Here is a 22,835-nt window from a genome sequence, read left to right on the forward strand (position 1 = left end):
TGCTATCCGACATCCTGATGACGTGACCCGCCCACCGTAGCCTCCCGATTTTCGCGGTATGGACGATGGTTGGTTCTCTCAGCAGCTGATGCAGCTCGTGGTTCATTCGCCTTCTCCAAGTCCCGTCGTCCATCTGCACTCCGCCGTAGATGGTACGCAACACCTTCCGTTCGAAACCTCCAAGGGCGCGTTGGTCCTCTGCACGTAGGGTCCATGTTTCGTGCCCATAGAGGACGACCGGTCTAATCAACGTTTTGTAGATGGTTAACTTCGTGTTACGGCGAACTTTATTCGATCGTAGAGTTCTGCGGAGTCCAAGGTAGGCACGATTTCCTGCCACAATGCGCCTCTGAATTTCTCTGCTGGTGTCGTTGTCGTCGGTCACCAGTGAGCCCAAGTACACGAATTCTTCAACCGCCTCGATTTCATCACCGTCGATATGAATTCGGGGTGGCGGGCGCGGTGATTCCTCCCTGGAGCCCTTTGCCATCATGTACTTTGTCTTCGACACATTAATGACTAATCCGATTCGCCTGGCTTCACTCTTTAGTCGGATGTACGTTTCCCAGGGTGGCCACCGAACCGGGAAAAACGGGAAAACCGGGAAAAAGACGGGAATAGGACAGATCGGTGAAGTACTAGATTTGTAGTAATGAGCTGAATTTTAGTATGGTGAGAAGGTCAATTCTCCGTTTCTGCAAAGAAATGGTGCAAAAAGCGTAGGTATTATGATTCCTTGCCTAAATTGATGCTGTTTGAGCAAAACTTTGGGTGACTGTGTTGTTGTTTTTTTCCATTTCTTGCAACATAAACAACATAGTTATCCAAAGTTTTGCTCAAACAGCATCAATTTAGGCAAGGAATCATAATACCCACGCTTTTTGCACCATTTCTTTGCAGAAACGGAGAATTGACCTTCTCACCATACAAAAATTCAGCTCATTACTACAAATCTAGTACTACACCGAACGTGCCCCATTCGGAACGACCGGGAAAAAAGCGGGAAAAAGCCGGGAATTTGGAATGATTACCGGGAAAATTGTTCTTAAGAGTAACTTGATGTGCATATTTGAATGTTAACATCTCATCGAAAATCTGCAAAATCAAAGCCAAACCTTGGGATACTTCTACGAAATCCCAAGAAATTCGCCTGTGCAATCACTAGCAATTTCCTTAACACAGAACTTGAGATTTTCCAAGAAGTTTCTTCTAGAATTCCTCTAGGTTTTTGTACCGCTTGATTATCTCTTGGAATTCGATGACATTTTTTCGAGGAACGAGTTTCTTACATCTGGGATTTTTTCAAAAGTTTCTTTTTGGATTGACTCGTGTCCTTCCTTAATTTATTCTGGTTTTTTTTTTCAGGGAATCTTTCCGAAATTTCATCAGGAATCCTAATAGATAAGAAAATCATAACCACTAAACAGGGGTTTAATCAAGGCAACCTATTGCAATTTATTCAAGAGTTCCTTTTAAGATTCATCAAGATTTTCCTTCCGCAATTGTAACAGGAGTTGCTCCAATCTTAAAAAATTCCTACGGGAATTCTTCCCAGATTATTTTTTTTGAAATCCCTCCAAAAAACCTTTCCTTTTCTTCTTGGAGCTTCCTCTGGAGTTTCTCTAGAATTTTCTTCTGGAATTCCACTGAAAGCTTTTTTTAGAAATCAATCGGGAGTTCTCTCTGGGATTCTTTAAAGAGTTTCTTCTTTTATTTCTCCAGGATATCATTCTGTTTCTCACTGCGTTTCCTTCAAGAGTTCTTCTTGGGCAACCTCCAGGAGTTTGTTCAAAAAAACCTCCAGGAGTTGCTTATGAATGTTGCTTTTGGAGTTGCTCCAGGTGTTGCTTTTAGGCATCCTTCAGTAGCTCCTTCTGCAAATCACCCAGGAGTTCCTTCTGGATGATCTCCTAAAATTCTTACAGAAACTTTACGATAGCAATTTCTGGAAATACTCTAGAATCCTGAAAATCAAACTACTGCGGGAGTTTTTCAATCGGAAACTCTTCCAAGAGTTCCTTGGGAAACCTTCTAGACATGTGGGAGATTCTTTTGGGAATCCTTCAAGAGTTCCAGAAGAAATCCCTAGATCGAATTCATGATCCCAGACCAAAATTCTATTCACTAATTGCCAACAAAACATTAACCCTCGAGCGATCGCACTGTTGTGTTTTGTACAACACGTTGAAAAAATCTCGCTTTTTGTGTTCAGTATTAGCGTGGTGCTGGCGGTGGTGGCCAACCGCGCTAGTTATGGAAGGTTAAGGAATCTAGAGGAATCCACAAAAGATGTACAAGGTGGAATCCCTAACAGAAGTTACTGAAGAAATCCAAGATAGTATTTTTGGAGTAATCGAAACATGAAATCTCGGACAAAATTTTGTAAGAATCTCCAGATGTAAGTTTTTGGGGGAATACTTAGTTGGACATCCTGGAGAAATCCCCGGAAACAACACCAATGAAGTTGCGTTAGGGCGCCTACGCTAATGAATAAAATAAAAAAAAATGGTTCGGTTATCCTCCATGTCCCGGATAATCGAGTGCGACCTTTGCTGATTTATATGCACATCTTACTTATTATAAATCTGTCATAGTTAGCTACCACTTCTACACTTGTTTTTTTAAGTACAAGAAAATAAGTAAAATAATGAGTGAGGGAAAGCTTGAATTATGCACTATTTGGAGCTGAATGAAAATATGTTGTAAGTAATTGTGTAGCATACGCCTTTTATGTCATCATTGGTAGTTACTTCCATTTTTCCATAGATGCATTACGTCAAACTATATACATATATATATATATATATATATATATATATATATATATATATATATATATATATATATATATATATATATATATATATATATATATATATATATATATATATATATATCTAGTACATAGCATCAACAGGATTGCAAGTGCATTTTTACATGGTACTTATCATCCATATGATACGAAAATTGGGCTTTACCTACTAAAAAATCTGCATTTTAAAAACCGGGAAAATTTCAGAAATCGTACCGGGAAAACCGGGAAAAAGACGGGAATTTCAAAACTGATATTTAGTGGCCACCCTGGTTTCCGCCATCGTCTCAAATTGACGAGCAATAATATCAATATCATCGGCGAAATCAAGCAGCTGAACGGACCTCGTGAAAATCGTCCCACTCGTGTTTATCCCCGCTCTTCTTATTACACCCTCCAAAGCAATGTTGAACAGCAAGCACGAAAGACCATCACCTTGCCGTAACCCTCTGAGAGATTCGAAGGGACTCGAGAGTGTCCCTGATACTCGAACTACGTACATCATTCGATCCATCGTATCAGTTTATCCGGGAATCCGTATTCGTGCATAATCTGCCATAGCTGTTCTCGATCGATTGTATCATACGCCGATTTGAAATCGATGAACAAGTGATGTGTGGGCACGTTGTATTCGCGGCATTTCTGCAACACCTGGCGGATGGCGAACATCTGGTCCGTTGTAGCGCGTTCACCCATAAATCCAGCCTGATATTGCCCCACGAACTCTCTTGCAATCGGTGATAGACGGCGGCATAAAATTTGAGAGAGTATCTTGTAGGCAGCGCTCAGTAGTGTGATCGCGCGGTAGTTCCCGCAATCCAACTTGTCGCCCTTTTTGAAGATGGGACACACGATACCTTCCATCCACTCCTCCGGTAATACTTCCTCCTCCCAAATCTTGGTAATGACCCAGTGTAATGCTCTCACCAGTGCTTCTCCACCGTATTTTAGAAGCTCGCTTGGTAGTTGATCTGCTCCAGCGGCTTTGTTGTTTTTCAACCGGCCAACCTCCTCCTCAATCTCTTGAAGGTCAGGGGCCGGAAGTCTTTCGTCCTGTGCACATACTCCTAGATCTGTTACCACGCCACCTTCGGTACTTGCAACGGCGCCATTGAGGTGCTCATCGTAATGCTGCCGCCACCTCTCGACCACCTCACGCTCGCTCGTAAGAATATTCCCGTGATTATCTCGGCACATGTCGGCTTGTGGCACAAAGCCTATGCGCGAGCGGTTCAGCTTCTCGTAGAACTTTCGTGTGTCCTTAGCGCGGTACAGCTCTTCCATCGCTTCGCGATCTCGTTCTTCCTGCTGGCGCTTCTTCATCCGGAAGACTGAGTTCTGCCTGTTCCGTGCCTGTTTGTAACGTGCCTCATTCGCTCTCGTACGGTGTTGCAGCATTCTCGCCCATGCTGCATTCTTCTCGTTTTTCAACTGTTCACATTCGCCGTCGTACCAGTCGTTTCTGTGATTCGGAGTCGCAAAGCCTAGTGCTGTAGCCGAGGTACTACCTATGGCGGTTCGGATGTCCCTCCAGCCATCTTCAAGTGTAGCTGCGCCAAGCTGCTCTTTCGTTGGTAGGGCCACTGCTAACTGCTGCGCGTAGTCTTGAGCCACTTCTACGTTACGAAGTTGCTCGATGTTGAGCCGCGGCGTTCGACTTCGACACGTGGTGATAACTGTCGAAAGTTTTGAGCGCATGCATACAGCGACTAAGTAGTGATCCGAATCTATATTCGCACTGCGGTATGTGCGGACGTTGGTTATATCTGAGAAGAATGTACCGTCGATTAGAACGTGGTCGATTTGGTTTTCTGTTTGATGGTCGGGTGATCTCCAGGTAGCTTTGTGGATATCTTTGCGGGGGAAGAAGGTTGCTTCGGACTAGCATACCACGGGAGGCTGCAAAGTTTACGCATCGCTGGCCGTTATCATTCGATACGGCGTGTAGGCTGTTTCGCCCGATTACCGGTCTGTACATTTCCTCCCTTCCCACCTGCGCGTTCATGTCCCCGACAATGATTTTCACGTCACGCGGCGAGCAATCATCGTATGGGGCTGTTCATAAACCACGTAGACCAAAATTTGGCCATCTCAGACCCCCCCCCCCCCACCCCCCTCGTAGACATTCGTCCATACAAAAATTTTGAAATTTGTATGGAGCGTAGACTTTGGCCAGACCCCCCCCCTCCCCCCAAAAAGTCTACGTGGTTTATGAACGGCCCCTATGTTTGCTCTAACTGCGCGTAGAACGCTTCTTTCTCGTCATCAGGCCTCCCTTCGTGTGGGCAGTGGACGTTGATGATGCTGTAGTTGAAGAAACGGCCCTTAACTCTCAACATGCACATCCTTGCATTGATCGGCTGCCACCCGATCACACGTTGTTGCATCTTGCCCAACACTATAAATCCTGTTCCCAGTTCATTGGTGGTGCCACAGCTTTGGTAGAAGGTAGCCGCTCGATGCCCGCTTTTCCACACTTTCTGTCCAGTCCAACAAAGTTCCTGCAACGCCACGATGTCGAAGTTGCGGGGATGTAGTTCGTCGTAGATTATCCTGTCACATCCTGCGAAACCTAGTGACTTGCAATTCCATGTTCCAAGTTTCCAATCATAGTCCTTATTTCGTCGCGTGGGTCTTTGCCGATTGTATCGAGTCGTATTTTCTCCTATGTTATTCGCAATGGGGATTTTTACGGGTGGCTTATTGGGCCTACGCCAACACTCCTGTCTCGCCGGAGAGCCGTCGTGCCAGTTCTGTTTAACGTCCCAACCAACACTGGGACGACCACGCTGATGGGGCTACCACCTTGGATCTAGCTGGGCGTGGTGCAGCGTTTCTTACTCAGCCGCTGGATGCCAGAACAGACGCTGTTTGAGCCGCACCTCCTTGGTGAACAGACACTCGGATCGTACCTCCTCAATCTAGCTGAAGTCAGAAGGACAACAGTGCCCAGGCTGCACTACCAGCTAAGCACACAACTCTTAGCTGGCGGTCTTTGTCATCGCTTGACCCGTGGAAGCATGAGGTAGGAACTTGTGAGGACCAGAGCTATATTGGACGCTCTCCTTATCGACTCACCGTTTTGCAGCCCCCGCTACAGACACTACACAGCTATATAGTCTGTTCGGGGAAAAAGTTAATATTGTCGATAAACTTCATACTCCCAGTTGGGACGTAACTCAAAAATAAAAAAAAAACTTATCATAGAGTACGTTACATATCCTTTTATTGGTCGTGATCCAGACTCCCCTTTTTATAAATACCCTTTCAGTATCACCGACTATTGAAATTCCTCTACCTGATGTCCAAAGCTACTAATTTACATTTGCAATCCATTACCGCTGATGGTCTTGAAAACGACAGGTTAATTGCTATATCAAGTGCATTGCTACACGAGTACTGCAACAATTTGAACTTGCCAGTGCTCTCATACGCATGCTCGCATTCATCTCACACAGCAGATACCTATGTACAACATCGATTACCTGGTAGATTCTCAAGATAACACACAACCATGCTTGCTTACCCATGTTCAGATTGCGCCACCAGTTGTAATCTCATTACCCCTCTCTTTCTCTGTCGTTATCTCGTGCTGCTGGATCGGATGATATCATATCCAAGCCATTCGAGCACGTTTCTGTTGTCGGTTAGTAGGTATAAACTGATGTGTTTACCTTAGACAATCTTACAGAAATCAAACAAGCACCGTTCGTCGGTTTACACAATAATCTCAAAAATTTGTCTCCAAAAGTCCATAACAGCAACCTCCCAGCCATCAGCCATTAGCAAGTAGTGTGACTGGACGGAGGTGAAGGGAAACGAACCATCTCCTCTGCCATTTCGAACGAAGAACATGCGACGCGATCTGATGTCATCTGGATATTTTCAGCCATTGATCTTATCCATGAGATGGATGCGAGCAAAAGCTGAATCTTGCACTGGTTTACGATCCTGACGTCATCCCAACGGTCAACATGCTTACACCTGAATCAGTGACGATGTGCGCATTCGATGGAATTGTTATCAATCGCTTTTTTTGGAATTATAACTTCTCTCATATTGGATCGTCATCTGTTTTCAGATTGGTGTTCTATAAGGACTTCCACAATTATGTCGTTATTTTATGAAAAACCATTGCGAAATGATCTAGGAGGTATACCCAGGAATCGAACCCTGCCATTCTCAGTGTGATCTCGTGTATTCACGATCGTCAATTTAACTTAGAAAACTCATCAATGTAGAAACTGCTAAAGCCATTATAAAGCCGTTCGGTTATCTTTCTTTATGCATGTTATTTACTTCCACTTTCCAGATAGGTATTGTCATCAGTAAAAATGATCTTTTTTCAATCAAAAACTCAGTTTCAGATTCAAAAGGAATCGCTCAAAAAAGTTCTTGACCAATACGTGGCATAAACTTTCTACAGTGAGATCATCCCCTACTTTCAAAAGCAACCTATGTATGTTATGACTTGTATTCAATTTTGATGTAATTCAAATCTTTGTCATTCGATTCGCTGAAAACAGCTATCTGAGAAGTTTAACCAGCTAAATTATCAATCTTAACCCTCTTAAGATGTTAAGCTTAGGCACAAATTTCCCAAATGGAGGAGAACGTGCCTCTGGAGCCGACCTACTGATACCTGAAGATGTTAAGCTTGGTGTAGTGTACGTTCAGCGAGCCTGTTTGGGTCATATTAACCCCAACATCCGTTTGTAGCGTTTTGTAGTTGTAATGGACTTGAAACACAAGAATGATTCACTCATAAATAATCTGTTTTTGTCATGGGAAGCGGAACTTTTGGTTACTTGAGTCCATAAGTAAATGTCATCCTCACTAGCCGTGAATTAATCCTCGTTCCTCATTGCATTGTACCTCGCGGGTTTTTTTCGCTTACGACCAAGTGAAAACACGCAAACACAAGATTTTATCACCTTAGGTAGCGATAGAGAGAGCTATTATAAGTCCAAGGTTTGCATAGCACAATGTTTGAGAGGGGGCGGGAACATGCACTCCCAAGGTGAAACGCTACCGGCCCGGCAAACCCATTTCTTCCTTTGCCCCTTTCGTGGCATGAATGATAGTGGATGACCTCATTCGAAAGAAACGACCGTCCCTCAGAAGTATGTGTAGTGTAGCTGTTGTAGCATGTTCGTTATTCAAATTCATCAGAAACACGACGCTGATTAATAGCGGCGTCCGGCTAGAAACGCTTGATTGATTTTTTTTCTCACAAGCCCGGCTTGACGATGCGCTAGGCCATAGGGCGGTGATCGCAATATGTCTGCGTAAGTTTGAAACACATAAACAAAATTTAACATCCATTCAACCGCGTCGAGCTTCTCCAGTTGACCGTGTAACGCATCTTTAATCGAATTGATTCTGGCTCGGCGGCGGGCCAGTGAGATTCTCTCCCCCTTTATTCAAACCAGCCGTTTTCTGACACGTGCGTTCCAACAAGCACGGAAATCATTTCCGAGCTGCTTCTCAATTAGAAGCATTGACTCATTCTTATGGCATAATGTGCTGGCGGTTGGTTTATCTGGTAGTTAAAATAGTGTGTGCTATTATTGCCATATGCCACCATCGTTGCAAACTGCTTACTCTCCGTGGATAAACTTGCTATCGACCGACCACCACATGGCCACATGCGGACTGTTGCACGATGGTGTGGTGCAACATGATCGTTCCGGAATCCTGACTGTGCAATATACATAGAGATGTAGATAATCTTATAGCTTACGGTGCGAGAGGATTTTGCAAACGTGTCTAAGTGTTTTAAGATTCTAAAGGGTTATGTGTGTTCTGGAAGAGAGGAATTTGAGACATTCAGATACCTGTACTGCTCGTGACTTTTAAGACGTCAAATAATTGATCAAGTACAGATCAATGCTCACACATCTGGTTTGACTCGATCAGATTTTCATTATTGTCGAACAGATATTGGTCCTTCAGTTCATTCCTTATCACGTATTTGACAGTGTGTACTTGTAACCTTATTGAACACGATGTGCTAAAAAAAATCAAGTTTTGTTTACGCAGAGAAAAATTGTTAAAAAAAAAAAGACGCGGACATCGTCTTCTGCGAGAGGCTGTACAGACTAAATGAAACTTAACTCTAGACAAGGGACACACGGAGCATGCACCAGTGGATACGAAGAAGAAACAAAAAGCTTCATTACCCGGAGCGTGAATCGAACCCTCACCCCATAGCATGGGCACAATTAAATTCTAGTTCAAATCAACCGATTTTTTAGTTTACTAGTGACATACTGATTTGGGGCTGTCCATTAATTACGTAAGGGTTTATGGGGGGAGGGGGGGTTTAAGAAATCTTACGCGCCATACAAAAATATTTTGGTTCTCATACAAAAAATCTGGGGGTGTCGAAAAATCGTAAATTTTCCCTTACGTAAATAATGGACAGCCCCTTTCTAGTTTAAACTGAACTGTTTCATTGTTTAATAATTCAAATATTTTTATTTCTCGAAATTTGGACAGTTTGTTAGAACAAACATCAATATGGTAGTTTCAACACAAAATAATTAATTGTTAAATATTGTTGAATATTAATATACCATCAATGTACCATCAATGTAGCCGCTCACGAGTGTAGAAAACCAAGTTCCCTGCAAAAATTCATTCTTTTTTCCGCGGATATTCAAAATATGCGTGCCGAATAATACACGGATGAATACAATCATACAAATTTATGCCAATAAACATCATTTTCAAGACGGTGAGCGGCTATTGGAACACGAGCGGCTAGTGGTACACTGACGGTACTTAATATGATCGTTGCAGATTTATAAAACTTGCGTTTAATCATCGATTAACAGATGGTTGGATGCACATGAATTGGTGAGCTCGTTTCTTTCAATTATTGTATTGAACATATTACAAGGATTGTATTTCTTTGTCTTAAGTCAGCTCTGATGCTGATCAGGTGACAATCCCGTGACTGGCATTGAGCCTGAAGTATTTTTTTTACCATGGCATTAGCATTACTGCCGTGTGCAGCATAGTTGTCCCATGTTCAACGGGAATCCCTATAGAAGAATTCGAATGACCCCCAATTGTACAGGCGCTAGGTGAGATGAGGAGAAAATCGTTTGTTTACATCAAAAATGCAATTTTTCGTCTTCAAAATTAACTAATATTTTGCCTTGGTAGTTGCTATTTTCCATTGGCAATGGCTTCTAATACCGTCACTCTCGATGATATTAGAAGACAGACACCGGATTGGTCAGTTAACAAAAAACTCGGAAGATTTCTCGCCGAAGGCATAGCAAGAACTCCTCAACTTAATGACACAAATTGTTTGTACGTACCTACCGGATTTAAGCGCATCTGAAAGAGAATTAAATTTTATTTTCAAAAAGTGCTCGTTTGTTTCTCTACGATGCGGAATTCGATATGAAAAAGTGAAAAAGTGCACTTTGCCTATGCTGCGCCATGGCAAATTTTGGCGGAGTCACGTTTTTCATAGGGTTCTCATTCCTGCCACCAGAGAAAAGAGTGATCGTTAGCTTCCGTCAAATTCACCTATTAACATGGGACAACTATGCCGCACATGGAAGATTACGCAAGTCGCACAAATTAATAGGTGATACAGTCCCAGATCGCTAGCTGTTCCAAGAATTTCCTCCTTCCCTTCGGTTACCAAAGCACAGGGGTTTAGGACTAACCACTGACTCTAAGACAAGATTGACGCCGCAATCTTCCAACGGTCGAAAGCTGTCTTGATCGCGTCCTTGCGACAGCTGAAGGATGGAAAGGAAAGGAAGATTAGTTGGACACCTAAGAATGAGAGATTCCTGGAAGACGTTCTCAAGAAAATCTATAAAAGATTTCTCAAGGTGGAAATTCACAGAGTCGCATGCCTGTTTTATAGATATTTCTAAAACTCAGTATAGACTACTACTGTCACGGTAAAATAGAGTACCGATATACTAGTACGCTCCCAAGGAAGCTTATGCACATTATTTGGTTGATTTATCCTTACCAGGACGGTATTTTTAGTTATTGTAAAATATCAATCCAAGGACCAGCAAGTGTGTAGACCAATAATCCTGTTATTATAGTACATATCGGAAAATGCATAGAACTCCATATGCTGCCATCGTTCGGCAGCTCAAAATTTATGATTGTTTAATAAAAATTGAGTACCTCTAGGAGTTGCTTAGAAATTACTACTGAAATTTCTCCAATCTTTTTTCTAAAAAATCTGGAATTATTGCAACCATTCTCATAATTTCAACAAGAATTTCTCCACAGATGCCTCCAGGAATTCCTACAGGATTTTTTTTAAACTTTGACATTTCCTTAGAAATGTAGTAAATTTAGTGATTCCTTCAGGAATTCTAGATTTGTTTCAAATTTCTGCTGGATTTCATCCAAAAAATCATCTAGCGATTATTTTAAAAAATGTTTCAGAGATTTTTTTCCACTTATACCACATTTTGCAAGGAATTTTTTTAAGGACAGACTTGTTCGGATCCCAAAAGGGTCGCCACAATGGCCGACTTTGGCACCTACTCACGATTTCGAGCGCACAAATCTCTTCGTAAACAAAATCAGCGCACCTGATCTTATTATTTTAAGCTTGTAAAGTGAGCAAGAATAGAATAATAATATGCACTGTTGTTTGAAGCTTGCTTCTAGAGATTTAGACGTTCTGATGCACTATTGAAGCGGCATTTCAAGACGTTTATCCTTAAGAGCTCCTCCACAAAACCTGAAGTAGTTCTTCCAGGTTTGCATCAGAACGTCCTCCAACAATCCCTTCGGAAATTTATTTAAGGATATTTAAGGAACTCCTCCAATATTTTTGTCTACAGTTTCCGCTTGGATTCTACCAGAAATTTTTACGAAATTTACTTCAAAAATTCGAAAACTTCTAGTTTTGGAGATGTCTCATTTTTTTTTTGTTTTTCAAAAACTCCTCAAGCATTTTTTCCTTAAATGCCTCTTATCATAAAAATTTTCTGAGAATTTCTCCAAAGCTATCTCAAAGTTTTTCTTTAGGTATTCCCAAGAGGCTCCTCCAGATATTTTCCAGTGGATCCCCCAGAAACTCCTCCAAAGATTACTTTTGTTTTTTTCTCACATAGCTATTCAAGGTTTTTTTTAGGAATCCTGGAAGAGCCCTTGGAAGAGTTTCCGAAAGAATCACTGAAGATTTTTTTGAAAAGCTCTAGAATAATTTATGAAAAAAATCCTAGGAAGAACTTTTTGCGTTCATGAAAAAATCCTTAAACTATTGAAGGGGTCGTTGGAAATACAGGGTGTTAGGTTCCTGAGTGCAAACTTTTTAAAGGGTGATAGAAGACCATAAATGGTAAAAAAAATTGTTCTACGCATATGGTCAAATCTCAATCGTTACGTAGTTATTGAACTTTCCATGTTGTTGATTATTATTGACTTAACTGGCTATAACTTTAAAATGGTCAAACTTATCGCAGTTTTTTTTACCCTTATTCGAAAGATTATTGAATTTTCTATCAAATGGCATCTTTGAATCGATTGGTTTAGTTAAATAACTAAGTTTTCTAGGGCATCGCATTTCAGATCATAAATTTGAAACTGTCAAGGTAAGCACTTTTTTGCGCACTGTGCCGCACATTTAAATCAAAATTGCAAGAAAACGATGAAAGCTATAAGTTTGGTGTCAAAAAACGAATTGTAGAGTGGAACAGGGGCCACAACTTTGCAAAGGAAGAATTTTAATTTATTACGCATGTTTCGAAGATAATTGACAAAAACAAGTTAAAACACACTATTTTTTAGCATTTTTCTCTAGAAAACTTAGTTATTTAACTAAACCAATCGATTCAAAGATGCCATTTGATAGAAAATTCAATAATCTTTCGAAAAAGGATAAAAAAAACTGCGATAAGTTTGACCATTTCAAAGTTATAGCCAGTTAAGGCAATAATAATCAACAACATGGAAAGTTCAATAACTAAGTAACGGTTGAGATTTGACCATATGCGTAGAACAATTTTTTTCACCATTTATGGTCCTTTATCGCCCTTTAAAAAATTTGCACTCATGAACCTAACACCCTGTATTTCTATATGAATTCCTGAAGAAGTTTCAGTAACAGTCCGTGGAGGAACTTCTGAAATAAGCCGTGAAAGAACTTTTGAATAAATCTTGTCTCATTAGTGATTTCTGTAGAAATCGGTGGCAAAATATCTGAAAGCATCCCAAGAAAATTTCCGAAGAAATCCAAGAAGGAGTTGCTGAAAAAAATCTTGAGTTATACCTAGAAAACTAATTGAGAAACCCTTGTGAAATTCTTTATATTTATAAAGTAATGTTTCGAGCAATTCCTGGAAATGTCCTTTATCAAAATTTATGGGTTTTCTTGAACTGTAAAATTTAAATAAAAAAATTTCATGAGAAATTTCCACAGGAATTTTTATAGTATTTTCTAGGGAAGATTTCTTGAGAAACTTCTAAAAGCACATCTTCTCTATGTCAAATATACTTATATTTCATGGTTTTAGAATCTAAAATTCCTTGAAACAGTTGCCCCTCCCCCTGGATATTCAATCTTGACGCGATGGGAGGGCTTAACCCATTAGCATTTTAGCGCCAGTTTATTCTCCACTGCTTGGACTTTGAGCTAGATATATCTGGTTTACGAGTTAATCGCAAGTGAAGGAATCGGCCGTAAGTGCTAATGGGAACCAAAGGAGTATCCGTAGTGCATTTATCACAAGTTATAATTCAGTTTGCATAGACCTAATCTTTGCATTCTTAAAATTTTCTCTAATTTAACAATAATTGTTGAATTTAACGTAACGCAAGAGTGGGTAGGGGAGGTCTCTGCGTTACACTCACTTGAATTCGAAAGTACACAGGACAGGGGACGCTAGGATAAGTTGACTTACAGCCTTACAGATTAGGTAACGTTAACAATTAAATTTATTACCTTTAGAAAATTCTGGACCCTAATCAGTCAAAACTGCTGATTTTAGAAATGAGTTTATATTTGTATTTCTTCTTTTTATAGGTTTTGTAGGGATGAATATATAGAAGTTGACAAATAATCTTAATCATTTTATTTTTTGACACAAAAATCAGCTGACTGAACTTTTTTGTTTTATATTCTAGACGGTATTATAACACTGAGCAAAAAAGCAGGAATTTTGTTACATGTTTCTTTAGGACTTAGGACGGTTGACAATCTAAAGAATTACGGTGGATGTAATAATACTTCGAAATTAGATGATCACAGATATGCAGAAGACGACTAGACGAAATTAAGAACACAATTTGACACATTATAGACTATATTTCGACGTATAGGGCTTGACTGATTCATTACAACATCGAATGGAAGCTCAAAAAGTGTTACCTAAGACTAATATGAGAGTTATTTGGGGATGATGCTGGTGCTGTCAATGACCAACATCGGTTATTGACACTATTGGTAAACAGCCTAAAATAATTTTCAGAATGTATTGTAAAAAACTTAGGTTATTATTTGATTTATTGTTTAGAGATGCTGTCAGAAAACTAGTTGCCCATATCGGCTAAAAACGCTAGCTCTGGCAGCTGTCTCCGAATAATTTTCAAAAATATCAAACCTGTAAACATTACCTATGACAAATTTTTTGCTCTTCTTTGTAATATTTCTCAGGAATAGTACCTTGAAGGCGTTAACATGTACAGCTTTTTTTTCTCTGAATGTTGTCCAGTGATCTCGGATATTTTCGATTATTGAAATATTGTTCAATTATCATATCATCTTTGGAGCTTCCATTCGGTCAAAACACTAGTGCGATGGGAATAGTTAAAACACAGTAATTTTAAAAAACTACTACGACCCAATACTAATTACTACACACTTTGCTCAAGTTGACGACATCGTCTAGTCCATCGTGAGTATTGGTACTAGTAGGGGGAAAGTTGGGAAAGGGTCCAGGCTTTGCTATCAGCTGTCATGCAGCTCCACCTGGTCACTCTACAAAAAAAAAAAAAAAAATCCTTGAAACAGTTGCCATCTCGAATTTTGGGCCACCATCTTGCATTTTGGGCCGCCATCTTGCATATTCTGGTCGCGATTTTTGAACCCTGGACATCTTCTCTATACCAAATATACCCATAATGCGTAGTCAAGGATGTTTTCGATCATCTAGCAATCATTTGACTCATTTGTCTATAACTCAGTTCAGAAACCTAATGTTAAAATGTGATGTTCGACAAACTTGTAGATTATTGTTTTTCCTACAATTATCACCAAAGATGCCATATTCAAACTCTTATATTTACGGCGTAAAAGTGTTAGTACTACCTACTCATACTAAACGATCGGATTTTTCGATCGTTTAGTATGAGTAGGCGGTACTAGCGCTGTCACGCCGCATATATGAGAGTAAGGATATGGCGTCATTGGTGATAATTGTTTGCCGAACATCTCATTTCACTATTATGCTTCTGAACTAAGTTATGGATAAATGAGTCAAATGATTGCCAGGTGATCGACAACACCCTTGTGCGTAGTATTAAAACCCTCAACTCCTTAAAACAGTTGCTTCTTCTGGCTGTGGGTCGACATCTTGGATTTTAGGTCGCCATTTTAAATTGTTGGCCGACATAGTGGTTTCCATTGATGATTTCCGCATGAAATCGGCAACAGTGCTAAAGTTTGCAAAATTCAGCGCAATAAGATGTATCGCATGATAGAATTTGGTTCAGTTTTATATATGACCAGTACATCGGTGCAGGTCCGGATCACTAAAATGGCCATACCTCCGGAACGTCTTGACCGATCCGCACAATTTTCAAAAGCAATGTGGTGAATTTCCGTTTCGATTCGAGCTATAATCCGTAAAATAGGCCAATGGGTAATGCCTTAAATAGTAAATGCCTTAATACACACATACAGACATCATCTCTATTCGTCGAACTGAGTTGATTGTTTTCTGCCGATTAATTTGGCAGTCGTGGATTGGTATATAACTCCAAAGACTCATTTATAAAATGAAGAAGGAGAATAACAAATGATTCGAAGAAATGGGTCATTTTTGGGATAGCATTCAGCGAATCGACGTTCTGAAAAACTAAATTCAGGGAGAAGTATCGAAACCTTCAAACTACATGCTCATTGAACCGTTTTACACAGGTGCATTCAAAGATCGAATATGACAAGTTGATAACATCATATGGAATCGTCCCTATTGAATATTCCTGATTTACAAACTCGGAATCGATCAGTGAAAAGTCACACAATGCCAAAACGCATGGCAGCTTCCACTACAACTATTTTTTACCCCCTTCGACGCTGCAAATCCATGCCAATACATTGAAACACTAACCGGCCGGCATTTTACTACAAGACTTATGCCATCTACAAGTTATTTATTGCAATACATTCATACACGCCGCCTTCGGTATTCGCGAGACGCGAACCACTTCAAGTGACGGGTTGATCCCCGGCTGACTATGCGACCTGAATGGAGTTAGAAACACGCGTGGCTACGTACGTGCGTATAAGCACTTATCATTTTCGTCGAACGGACGAATGAACGAAGAATGAAGACAAAATGCGCGCGCATTTTCAAACAATTTTGAACCAGCAACGGCCAACTCGACTGTGCGTGTATCTCGTCGTCGATTGTTGGGTGCAGCAGCCGGGAAGTGACTTGCTCAATATGGGGTAGGAGATCTTCGCGCCTTACCTTACACATAGGTCAATGCGAAGCGAGGAATTTAAAGATGATTTTCTCCGTTCTGCTTTGATGGACAGCGTCAGGCAGTTTAGTGAAAAGGGCGACCTAAAAATACGACAAAACTGGCAATTATTAGCGTTGGCTTTTCCTGTTCACCTAGATCTAGACTAGAGGTTCAGTGAACTTGAAAAGGCTGCTAAATTTGTATAGTTGACCACGTCAAAGATGAGGCCACATCGGTTCGTATGCTGTTCGTAAGTTTTCTTATTTAACGCTATACGCCTACAAAGACGATTTCCCCCTTGCGTAAATGCACTCTACCGCATGGAATATCAAATTGGGCAAGTTTCTCCCACATAAACAAGTTTTATGACAGTGCGGAGGAAGCAGGGAACCCTCATAAAGTCAACAACAAATACCAACAAAGTTTAAAAGTTGAAATCTCCCGCTTTGTTGCACACGTGCTTGCTTTCCCATATACAGTGTGGTAGGCTGCATTCTGTGTGTGTAATTCTGATTCGACCCCAGTGTGAAAAATAGCGTTGATCATGAATCAGTGACCCCTACGCGACGCCGTCTTCGTCATCGTCACCACCATTGCATTGCGATCGTGTTCCCCTTTCCAATAATTGTTCATGACCGAGGTGTTCCCTCACTTGTCTTCCGCTTAGTCTTCCATACACACGTACATATATGTACATAGAACGCTGTCGACGAGGGGAATGCTAATGCATGCATATGATGTCATTCACTGACGTTCTCTTCCCCCGGCGCAGATCGTTACACATAACGCGCGAATGTTTTCAGTTAGAATCGCTCTCGTGATGACTCGTCACGTCAGCAGCAAGCATGGCCGCTGCTAGCCAGAACTCGCACGATCGCTGGCTGAATAAATCGCGGATGACATAGAACGATGTGGTTATGACAAAACGGACAGTCCGTGACATTAGACTTGTATGTGAACTTGAACAAATTGGCACATTAGAAGGGTTGCCAAATTGTTTGTTTATATCAGCGAATCAAGCAACACGCAACAACATCGACACTTGTCTGGATCTGTGCTTGTTGTGACAAGGCTGAAAATATTCAAAGTCTTTGAGAAAATAAGCGCTGACTGAAGTATGTATTTTCAGCACGGAATTTTCTAAACAAAGGGCCGTATGAATAAAAAGTGGAGAACTTTACTACTCTATTCGAAAATCAAGTAAATCAAGAAGGAATTTGAATAACCGTAATAGACGAACAAGAGGACAGACAGATATTTCAGGCAAATAGACAAGTTAGATAAGATGCTATAAATTCTGTAAGGCGCTGTCCATGAACTACGTGGACTCATTTTTGGCTATCTTAGACACCCCCCCCCCCTCCCCCTCGTAGACTTTCATCCATACACAATAGGACAAATCGGTGAAGTACTAGATTTGTAGTAATGAGCTGAATTTTAGTATGGTGAGAAGGTCAATTCTCCGTTTCTGCAATGAAATGGTGCAAAAAGCGTGGGTATTATGATTCCTTGCCTAATTTGATGCTGTTTGAGCAAAACTTTGGGCAACAGTGTTGTTGTTTTCTTCATTTCTCAACCAGCATAAAATTAGGCAAGGAATCATAATACCCACGCTTTTTGCACCATTTCATTGCAGAAACGGAGAATTGACCTTCTCACCATACTAAAATTCAGCTCATTACTACAAATCTAGTACTACACCGAACGTGCCCCATTTTCGAAATTTGAAGTACTTTCTCCAGAGATGTTCTCGGTATTGTTTCCAAAGGCCTTCACGCTCGCGGGAAATTCCGAGGCTCCTCTTGCGTTTTACCCAAATAAATTTTCTCACAGGATAGGGAAGTGGAACCATCTCGGCAGGGGGTTTTTTCTGGGCACTTTTCTGCTATAACTCAGCCAATTCTGAACCAATTGACACATTTTTTGGAACGCGATGAGATACGTATAGTATCTAACCGTATACAAAATTTCAAGCCAATTGGTTTGGAATTGACTGAGTTATAGAGAAGAGTCCTATTGCTCAGTTGCTGTCACGGAATTTGAGTTTTTCTCTGTATTCCCTTTGAATGATTTTTCTCGAATCCTTCCGGAACGTATTTCTTCAGGAGCCTTCCCGGCAGTTCCTACAGGAGTTATTCCTGGGATTGCTACTAGAATTCTTCTAAGAATTTCATTAGAATTTTTTCATGAATTTTCTACTGAAGTTTCTGTCCCGTAACGTGGGTAGATCACCTTAGAACGGTGCGTTACGGTGTAAGATCTACCACATTGCATCAAATTTTAATCTTGCTACTTTTCTGCCTAAAATGGTAGCATTCCAGATTAAAATTTGATGTATTTTCGAAATGTTTATGTTTTAATTTATGTTTTGTTTATAATCACTAATAAACTTTTTGTTTCAGGGGGAATCAGGTAATTATATTGTGTAATAATACTATTTTTGAAAAGTACTATCTGTAACCAGCGTATTACTTATGCCTTATTCAGTATTTATTACTTAATCCTTTATTCTCTTTTCAGTGAATCTTAACACCATACCTAGAACACTAATCAATATTTTTTAGCAAATCATCGTACACATCACCATATTAATATATGCGAACATGTTTGAATATCTATATCGTTACTTGGAAGCGTTTGGTACGGGAGGTCCACGCTTCCATCGTTCCCCTCGATTTCAAGGTGTAGAATGTTTTTCAAATATTGACTATGTTGAAATCGTTCTATCCCTTGAGATCTTCTCTGCGGTACATGCTGCGCAGTTGGCCTGGCCGTTAGACAAGAAAAATGATAGACTTCAAAAGTCTTCATTTTCCAGGATGCATTCAAGTAACAGGGTGGCCACCCAGTCGGGAATTTCGGGAAAACCGGGAAAAGCTCGGGAATTTGAAACCACCGGGAAAAAGTCGGGAAAACCTCGGGAATTGTTGTTAGTCACCGGGAATTTGCAACATAGACTCTCGGACGACTTATAAAATTCATACAATAATTCTCTGGCGATGTTAAAAGCCTGGGTGAAGAATGTTCAATTTAAAAAAAAGTATTTTTTAACTTCATTTGAAAGTGCAGTACGAGGATACGTGGAATAGGATATGCTGCCAACTATCGAACTAGATAACATACTAAGTGAATACTGGCGTAACGACCGTTCTTGGAAATCAATACCTTGTCGTCGAGAAATTACAATTGAAGTGAATCGTAGTGATACTACCTAACATGACAGTTAGAACAATCAAAAAGATATCCTAGAAAACATTCTGGTGGAAAGACTTGTTGATTAATAAGACATTTCGGCATTTCAGGACATACATGTTCCTGAAAGCATCAAGCATCCGTTGAAATTTAAGCGACAACTGAAAGTAATTCTAGAAGATGCGCTTTAGGGAACTGCTTTTAGATTTTTAGAATTCTGTTTTAAATTCTAAGCGATGAGCGATGGAAGCCCTATAAAACAAAAAAATAACTTCTATCTAAAAAAAAATCTCGGCGAATTCCTCCTTGAAGTCCTGGTATAATCCCTAGGAGAATATTTGATGTAGACTTTGAAAGTCTTTGAAAATTTCTGATAGGATTCTGATGAAAGTTGTAATTGCTTTCTTGACTGAACTGCTTCAAGGATTTTTTTTAATGTAATGCCAGAACGAATTTAACCTTACTGCTGCATCACGTTGGCAGCAGCTTGCTGATGTACCAAAGGAGGGTTAAATTAAAACCTATGAGAATCTGGATGACAGTAATTTTGGTGAAATGCTTTAAACATTCCGACAATTCAAATATATTTAGTAAAACACATTTGAAATAATATATAAAGGGATTCCTTGAGTTATAGCTGCAAGAACTTCTGTCTTAGTTTCCGGTGGAATTCCTCAAACCACGCCCCGTGTGGTGTTCTAGAATGATCTTGATTTTTTTTTTTTTATAAATCTCTGTTTTCCTAAAAAGGAATTTCCCGTCAATTCATTCCGGCTTTCTAACATTTGTTTTCACCAGTTCAACAGTTAGAAAAGCCAGAATGAATTGTCGGGAAATCCCTTTTAGTGAAGCCTTCGCATAAATTCCTTGTGAAAGTCCTGGTTGAATTCATGAGGAAATTCTGGAAAATTCAGAGAATAAGTTTCTTGTTAAACTACCAATTGAAATTCTTTGGGTGATTCCGGCAAGTCTTCAAAAGCATCTGGAGCAATATAGTTGTATTATTTATAAAAGAATTTCTAAATAAATTATCGATCACTAGTGACATTTCAGGTAATACACTTTTTCAAATCCAAATCTTCAAGGAATTCCTGGATAAAATCCTGACATTAAATAATGCCATCAAAAACGAAATTTTTGACAATCGCTGATGAAATAACCGAGTAGTAGACGAATACCAGACAGAATCTAGTTTTTTTTTTGATCTCATACATTTCTCCTAGAAATTACAATTTCAGTCTTAGAAATCTGCCTCACAGTACCCATTTACTCTACAATAAATCTGTGTTAGGAACGACCATCAAAAATTCTTCTCGGATTTCACCAGAAGTTATCAGAGATTTCTCTAGGAATTGTTTCCAAAAAAATCTTTCACGAGTAATCTTTCCAGATATTCTGCTATCTAGCATGCCTTGTTTGGCATTCTGATATTGCCCGTTTGTTTCGTTCACCAACAATCTTTTGGAAGAGACTGTTGGAATATGATTAAGAAAACCATATATTACTTTTTAAGGAATATCACATAGAGTCGTACAACAAATCCTATAATCATAGTGTTTTCTCTAGGAATTCCGTTAGTTTTTGTCGGTTTTCTTCAACATAGGATACGAGACAAACAACTACATATCGACTTAGCAAAATATTTAGTGAAGTAGTTTTAAACTTATTTTCAGGTTCGTCTGAATATTATAATAAAGCTAAAATTTTAAAAATATTCATTCTTATAACTTTTTCTGAAAAGGTTACAGTTAATTACACTGTAAACAATTACACTTTAAAATCGGTAAAACTTTCGAAAAGCTACCGGGAAAACCGGGAAAAACTCGGGAATTTGATTTGCCCTTCTGAGTGGCCACCCTGTAAGTAATGGCTGCGTTAGTGTGAGATTAGATTAGATTAGATTAGAATTTTCTACTGAAGTTTCTTCTGGATTTTCTTCCAGAAGTTTTCCTTCTATTGGTCCCAGAGTCCGTCCTGTAGTTCCTTCAAGAAATGTCCGTGAACATTCTTCCATAGTATCTCCCGGAATTTCTACAGGAGTTTCTCCCTGGATTATTACTTAAATGTTTTCGCAGGATTTATGACGAAGTTTCATCTGACATTTTATCCTGAATTTGCTTTCATGATCTGAAGTTTCTTCCGGAGTTTCTTTTACGATTACTGCAAGACTTTTGTAATATTTGTAATGGAGTTATTCCCGCGAATTTTCAGGGATTATTCCCAGCTTTCCAGGTAGTGGACTTCAGGATTTCTTGCAATGATCCTCTTGAAATTTCCTGGGACTATACCCAGAATTATTCCTGGAAACCATTCCGGAATTGTCTCAATATTCGGGGTGGTGATTTTGAGCTTTTTCTAATAGTTGCTCCCGCAGTTTGCAGTAGTTTCCAATTTCCAGTTGTTTTTTTATCGTAATTCCTTTTTATTACAAAAATGAAAAACATCGGAAGGATTCCTGGGCAGGGATGGAAAATGGTGAAGATTGCAGCTAAGTAAACACAAACCGAAACAAACTTACTCGTGAACAACAGGGGCTTGAGAATACTCGCATTTCTTTACTCGTGAGTAAACGAAGTTGCCATCAAACACTCGTCTGTGGTTCGCGAAGCTTCTCTGAAATTTTTGCATTTTGATAAAAAAAACGCATTTTCACGATTGACAGTTCTGCTTTTCAGAAACAATGGAACATACAGCATTACTTTATGATGGATAATCACTGCATTTGCTATTATAACCACACTAAAATGCACTCGCCGCATCATCACTAGTTCTTCACGAATAAAAACTCGTGAGTGTTTTTGTTTTAGTTTTGCTTCTTACTCATGGGTGCGAGAAAACTCACACACTGTTCACTCTCGGAATCATAAGTAAGCCTTGTGTTGGTTTTTCACTTGTGAATTGCTTTACGATGATAGCAATTCCATCACTGATACCGGGAAGACTTTTTAGAGAAATATCGAGGTGCACTTCTGAAAAAAAAGTTAAGAAAAACATGGAATTTCTCGGAGAAAATCTCCTGGTTGAAATTTTAAAAAATCTCCGGGAGAAAACCTGAAAACCTCAGAGAAATCTCGGAAACGACTCCCAAAAGAAATCTTACATAAATCCCTGGAGAAACGCGGAAACCCACTAAGAGAAATTT

At 39.8% G+C, this 22,835-nt stretch overlaps 2 protein-coding genes across 2 annotated transcripts in view; one reads left to right on the plus strand and one right to left on the minus strand.

The window, feature by feature from the left end:
* LOC109398778 (lamin Dm0) overlaps window positions 1-22,835 on the plus strand; it is a 79,681-nt gene that overhangs the window by 5,368 nt on the left and 51,478 nt on the right. The gene's annotated exons all lie outside the window — the stretch shown is intronic.
* LOC134289672 (uncharacterized) overlaps window positions 2,879-22,835 on the minus strand; it is a 75,452-nt gene continuing 55,495 nt past the window's right edge. The window contains exon 2 of the mRNA XM_062855896.1: window positions 2,879-4,797. Coding sequence (XP_062711880.1) covers window positions 3,314-4,510 — 1,197 coding nt within the window. The 5' untranslated portion in view covers window positions 4,511-4,797 and the 3' untranslated portion in view covers window positions 2,879-3,313. The remainder of the gene's footprint in view (window positions 4,798-22,835) is intronic.

Source organism: Aedes albopictus, chromosome 3, assembly GCF_035046485.1.
Source record: "Aedes albopictus strain Foshan chromosome 3, AalbF5, whole genome shotgun sequence".
NCBI lineage: Eukaryota > Metazoa > Arthropoda > Insecta > Diptera > Culicidae > Aedes > Aedes albopictus.